The 5536-nt window shown below is 41.3% G+C and overlaps 1 protein-coding gene across 4 annotated transcripts in view; it reads right to left on the bottom strand.

Annotated features, from left to right (window-relative positions):
* The window catches only part of SH3YL1 (SH3 and SYLF domain containing 1), a 43993-nt gene that overhangs the window by 3102 nt on the left and 35355 nt on the right, over positions 1 to 5536 (bottom strand). For 2 of the 4 annotated variants that reach the window (XM_032294297.1, XM_032294295.1), the window contains one exon: positions 3667 to 3723. The exons of the other annotated variants lie outside the window; for them this stretch is intronic. In XM_032294297.1, coding sequence (XP_032150188.1) covers positions 3667 to 3723 — 57 coding nt within the window. The remainder of the gene's footprint in view (positions 1 to 3666; positions 3724 to 5536) is intronic. 4 annotated transcript variants of the gene reach the window in all.

Here is a 5536-nt window from a genome sequence, read left to right as displayed (position 1 = left end):
CAGCGCTCACGGCGGGCAGCGCTCACGGCGGGCAGCGCTCGCTGCAATGAGCCGGCTACTCCTACCCCACGCCACAGAAGTTGAAACTGAGCCTTCGAGATGTCAAGTGATTTGTCCACGGTCAGGATCCAATGAAGTGAGTCTCCAGGTCGTCCAAGGCCCTCAGTAACCTCGTAAATGTTCAACTGTGCTCAGCAGACCAAACTGACATTGATCAGAGCATTTGATTTTACGAGGCGAATGTTCCAGAAGGATGAGTGCCACCGGCATCGCTGGGTTATCCCGACTACACAAATGACAGCCGTGCTGTGGCTCCGGGGAATCCGTGATCACTGAATTGGTTCTAAGCAGTTTCAGGAACATATTTTATGATGAATAATTGAGAAATAAATATATTATGAACTAAGAAGGAGAGATCACAGACCTGGTTAGTCCCTGCCCTCACATTCAGGTATTGTCTAATTTTCTCTGAACTGCAGATTCCAGATGAAATGAGGACAAAGCGGAGTGGGAGACCAGGGTAGGGGCCGCGCAGCTGAAAGGCGAGGCCGCCACTGCAGGTCTGAGGGCCGCGAGCTGACGTTTCTCCTTTCCTGAGGCTAAGATGTGTATTGACTCTGTTCCTTGTGCCGAATGCCTCACCCAGTTCCTCCCCCAATTCACCATAAATGCGTCTGCCTCCTGGGAGGAGAGGAGAGTCATGAGTTGAGCTGTTGTTGGAGAAACTCCATCCACCTGAAAATCACAGGAGCGAAGCCAACAGACCCAGTGGCCCATCTGCTTTCTGAGATAACAGTTCACGAGCCAGTGAGTGCTGTTTTCTGTTAATTTTTTTCTCTGAAAAACTCCAAATGACTTAAAGTTCCTCTTTAATGTAAATATTAGAGATAATTTTCACAATGAGAAGTTTAATGCCCACAAAAGATTTCACTACAATAAGGTAAGCCAAGTGATAATTCCTTACATGAAGAAAGCCCTTCCTGGTTACCAGGAAGCAAACCCCACTGAGTTACTAAAAAGCTGGATGTTCACAGATGCCTTTCCTTCTACACACCATATGTCTTTAAGCTTTATACTTGTGGACTTAAAAAATCTGAAGGATCTTTGAGAGAATTGGCTATTTCCTTTATAATATTCAAGTTTAGTTCAAGTAGGGGTTATTTTTCCCAAACAGGAAGCAGAGTTAGATTACAGTCAGCACTGGTGATTGGCAGCTGCCCCGAGGCCCATGATTAGGAAGGCTGGCCTGTGGATGTCCCTGTTTCACTTCCGGTCCACTTTCTCATGGAGCCTGATAAGGTGGTCCCCATGCAGCCAGCACACCTGGCCTGGTCTGTTTCAGGAAAAAAGCCGCAACCTTGGGAAGGTCACAACTAAGAGAACACAGCCTTTGCTAAGGACCCTATGAGGGACAGGGCAGCCCCTACAACAAAGTGTTATCCAGCCAACACTGTGTGAAGTGCCCCGGTTGAGAAACCCTGTCCCTGACAGGTATGGGATGGGAAAGGGGAAGGGAAGAATGCTGACGTAGGAGGGTCCAGCTTGTGATTACAAAACCATCCCTTCCAGAGTCCCTAGAGGGAAGATCGGAAAATTGGACGTGCATTAGCAAGGCATGAGAGGCCCAAGAACTACGCAGCTGGACCTTCCAAAGGGCAAAGCCGAAGATGGTGGGAGGACAGGACAGGCGATGCTGCCAATCGTCACGCCTGACAACCGTCTCTGGGGCTGAGACAGATCCATGAGCTCGCACGCGGAGGACTGAGGGACCTGCTTCATCAGGTTTTTGATTTAAGGCTCGGGCCCTAGGGCCACGTAACTGTGACTTTTCCCTGCAATGATGGTAAGCAGACATGAGGAAATCCTTGGTAACAGGTTAATGCCTTCACAGCTGCTTCTTAAAAAATACAGTAATGTAAACTAAGTTTTATTTAAAAAGTGGACTGTAAATCTCCCGTTTTATCTTCAAGAGCCTCTTTGGAGAATGCGCTAAAGGAATACTAACTCAGCTGTAACTGAGTTACAATGTACCTCGTCGTATCGTCAAATACAAACACAGAATCAACCAAAGAACAGCCATGGATCACATGACTGGAAGATGAAAGCTCGGGACACAGACTGGACCCTCTGTCTCCACAGCCCACTTAGAGTTTAGTTCCGTGTCATGAAACAGTTTTCCTTGGTGCCATTTATGAGAAGTTTCTGATGAAAGGAGCTCTCGTGCCCAGTGTCCCATGACCAAGGCATTCCCTGGGGGATCAGGGCCTCGGTTATTTTGCAGCCAGCTTCCCTCAGCTCTGTCTCTCTGTCGTGACGCTGCTCCCTTCCCAAGCACGTGCAGCCAGTCAGCTCACCTTGCCAAGTTTAGGAACGCTTTAACAACTAGATACACAAATCTCAGTCTAATCTTGAGTCTTTAAAAGTAAGACGCTGTGTAAGATAAAAATCTAGATGTTTTATTGCTGTCTTGGTGTAAACATTTATACCGTAATCACTTTTGCTTCTAAAGGACCTGCATCCAAAGGACAAACTTTTGATTCCCTTTAACATGGCCTCTAACATGGCTGTGAACCATAAAGGGTGAAACGCATTTTTAAAAGCCTCTCAGAGCTTTCTGTATATACTAAGACCACAGCGCAGCACCTTCTGTGGGTGAGCCCCCAGTCCATCACACCTGCTATCCGTACAGGACTCTAGGAGCAGACGCTCAGCCCTTCAGAGGAGAACCACCTGGGAAAAACCAGAGGGGGCTCCCAGAAGGAGAAGCCAGGGAGAAAAGAAAGGTCACCAACCCTAAATCCATCAGGAAAATGTTGACCTCTTCAGGGGAGGCTGCTTAAGAGATCGACATATTTTTATATGTATGATATAGATTTTAAAACTATGCTTGAGTACCTAATTTTTTGGTATTTTATTTTTACATGAACTGTTTAATTCTCTGACAGTTATATATCCAGCAGCATATAGCTTTGCGACTCCAATGACAAAGTATTCAATGTGAAAAAATAAACAGACTGTTTTTTGACTATTTAACTTTGCCCTCAATTTGTGTCCTACTCACATTCGCAAATAATTGCTCAATTCCTTCCAGGAAAGTTTCTGAAGAATATTTAAGGAAGATAGGTTGAAGGATCATTTTTTCTATGGTAAATATTAACAAGTTTTATAAAGTATTTTCCAATAATAACAAAACATTTGAGCTTGAAAAATAAAATAAAAAAATTCTTAGAAATATAAAATGTATGGGGCTAAAACACAAAGAAAATGCAATTAGGATCAAATCATAATTCAAAGTTGGCAAATGCTGGCAAACATTTCATCTCCACTGTAAATTCAAGCGCTTCTGGCAGGTGTTGAGGAGCTCATGTGCTCCTCAGACAATACCATGGCTCCCTGGCTCAGCCACACTGTCCCCAGCACACGCTCCCTACACAGATAACACTAACTGTCAGCTTCCTAACACCCTCACTGTCTGAAAGGCAAGTAAGAGAACTGAGCACAGCATTTTCTAAATGAAGTACTTCTCAAAATAATGTGAATATCCTACAAATTAAAGAAAAGGGCTGAACATTTCCCACAGATTTTCATAACCTATCAGATTGGTTGGAAGTTTGTGATCACAAGATGAATATGAATCATTTATAACATATAGGGTTATTGATTTACCAACTCTGTCGTGATAGCTGGAAAGTTCAGGATAGAGCTTATATTCATTTCTGTTACCTGCAAAAAAAGAGGGGAATGGTGATTTTGTTGTTTATATTATATAAAATACACAACATTGCCAAATCCTGCCCTTGCTGAGCAAATATTTTAAATCACTAAGTTGAAAGGATCATCATCATTTGATTGTGTGTTCCATCAGAAGGTATGCCTGAATAAGCCCAGGAGATACAGCAAGTATGAGGGAGACGATAAATATCTGGTATCTGTATGACACAGAAGTACACACACTATTCTCATTATAAATTCAGATGAAAAATTCTATTAGGTCCTTCTTCAATTGCACTGAAGGTGAAGAAACAGAAACCATTGATTGATGGAAGGATTTACTGTGCATAAGAGCCATGCACTAACTGCTTCCACATCCACATCCACGTTCCACACTGGATTCCTGTTCTGACTCTTTAGGGCAGTGCAGTGCAGTGAGAGGTGGGATGGTCTGGGGCTTGCTTTTCTTCTTAAAGTGTACAAATAATGATTCTAACAGTATAGAAGATGAAGAGCATACTCTGCACATCATGTTCTCAGCTGGCCTGCTTTAAAAAGAACTTTCCAGGAGCTGGAGATCTGGGGTCTCTTAAGTGACCTGTGCCCACACACCCTTTTGTAGCCTCTGGGTACCCCTAAAGATAGGCATACACCAGTTCAAAGGCCATTGGCCTAAGAAACTTATGAAAAGAAGAATTTAGAAATAAACATTGGTGGGATAGGGAAAAGGATACAAATATTCCATGAGAATCTATTTTTTAAAATCGATTAGAAATATTTTTGGGCAAGTGACCAGCTGTAAGACAAGTAAAATACATGCAAATTAAAATTTCCTTAACTGTGAAAATGGCACCAAGCAGAAATAGAAAAGTGCATCCCATTCGCCATAGCAAATCAAAATAGCAAAGTATTTGGGAACAAATTTAACACAAAAGGCACAGAAACTATGAAATCTTACTGAAAGACAAATAAAATCTCAACAAATGGAAAGCAAGAAATAAAATTATCTCTCAAATTAATAAATGTATACATGTAATGTTACTGTAATTAGCATTGAAAAATTACAGAATGGATACAAGTACATAATACTATTTCAACTAGAATTGTATATTGGGGAGGAGGGAAAATTGGGAAAATGATTTCAAATTATATGAAGACTAAGTATCCAGTAAATGCAAAGATGAAATATCACAGGAAAATCTAGAAAACTATGAATACACTCTTGTATAGGAGGTGGGAAGAGCTTAACCATGACCAAAGTATCCAAATCTATAAAAATTAAATGACAAACATATTTTTAGATAAAACTTAAAACTTTCATATAGTAAAATTATGAAAAACAAGATCAAAAGAAAAATGATAAATGTTCAAATATGCTGCAACCAAAATGACCAACAAAATCTGTAATATCTAAACATTTCCATAAATTGAGACAGCAACAAATATTCCAACAGGAAAAAATAGACCAATGAAATGAAGAGACTTTTCAGATAAAATTAAATCCCAAACACCAGCAATTATATGAAGAGATGTTTAAATTCACTAATAGGAATAAATACAATCTGATGAACAAGGAGGTGTGACGAGCCTTGACTCACAAAATCTTCTAGATGCTTCTACAGTAATTGTAGTGAGGAAGGTATATGCTGAAGAATGTCATAATGGATGTTATAATTGAAAATGTACACAGTGGGGAATGTAAGTGGTGGAGAAGGTATACAGTGGGGAGTGCATATAGTGAGGAATATACATGATCGGGAATGTAAATGTGAAAGATGTACACAGTGGGGAATGTAAGTGGTGGAGAAGGTACACAGTGGGGAAT

The sequence above is a fragment of the Sapajus apella genome, unplaced genomic scaffold (genome assembly GCF_009761245.1).
Source record: "Sapajus apella isolate SASKATOON/1434 unplaced genomic scaffold, GSC_monkey_1.0 scaffold31, whole genome shotgun sequence".
Taxonomy (NCBI): Eukaryota; Metazoa; Chordata; class Mammalia; order Primates; family Cebidae; genus Sapajus; species Sapajus apella.
The sequence above is the reverse complement of the archived record's forward strand: the minus strand, read 5'-3'. Positions and strand labels throughout refer to the sequence as shown.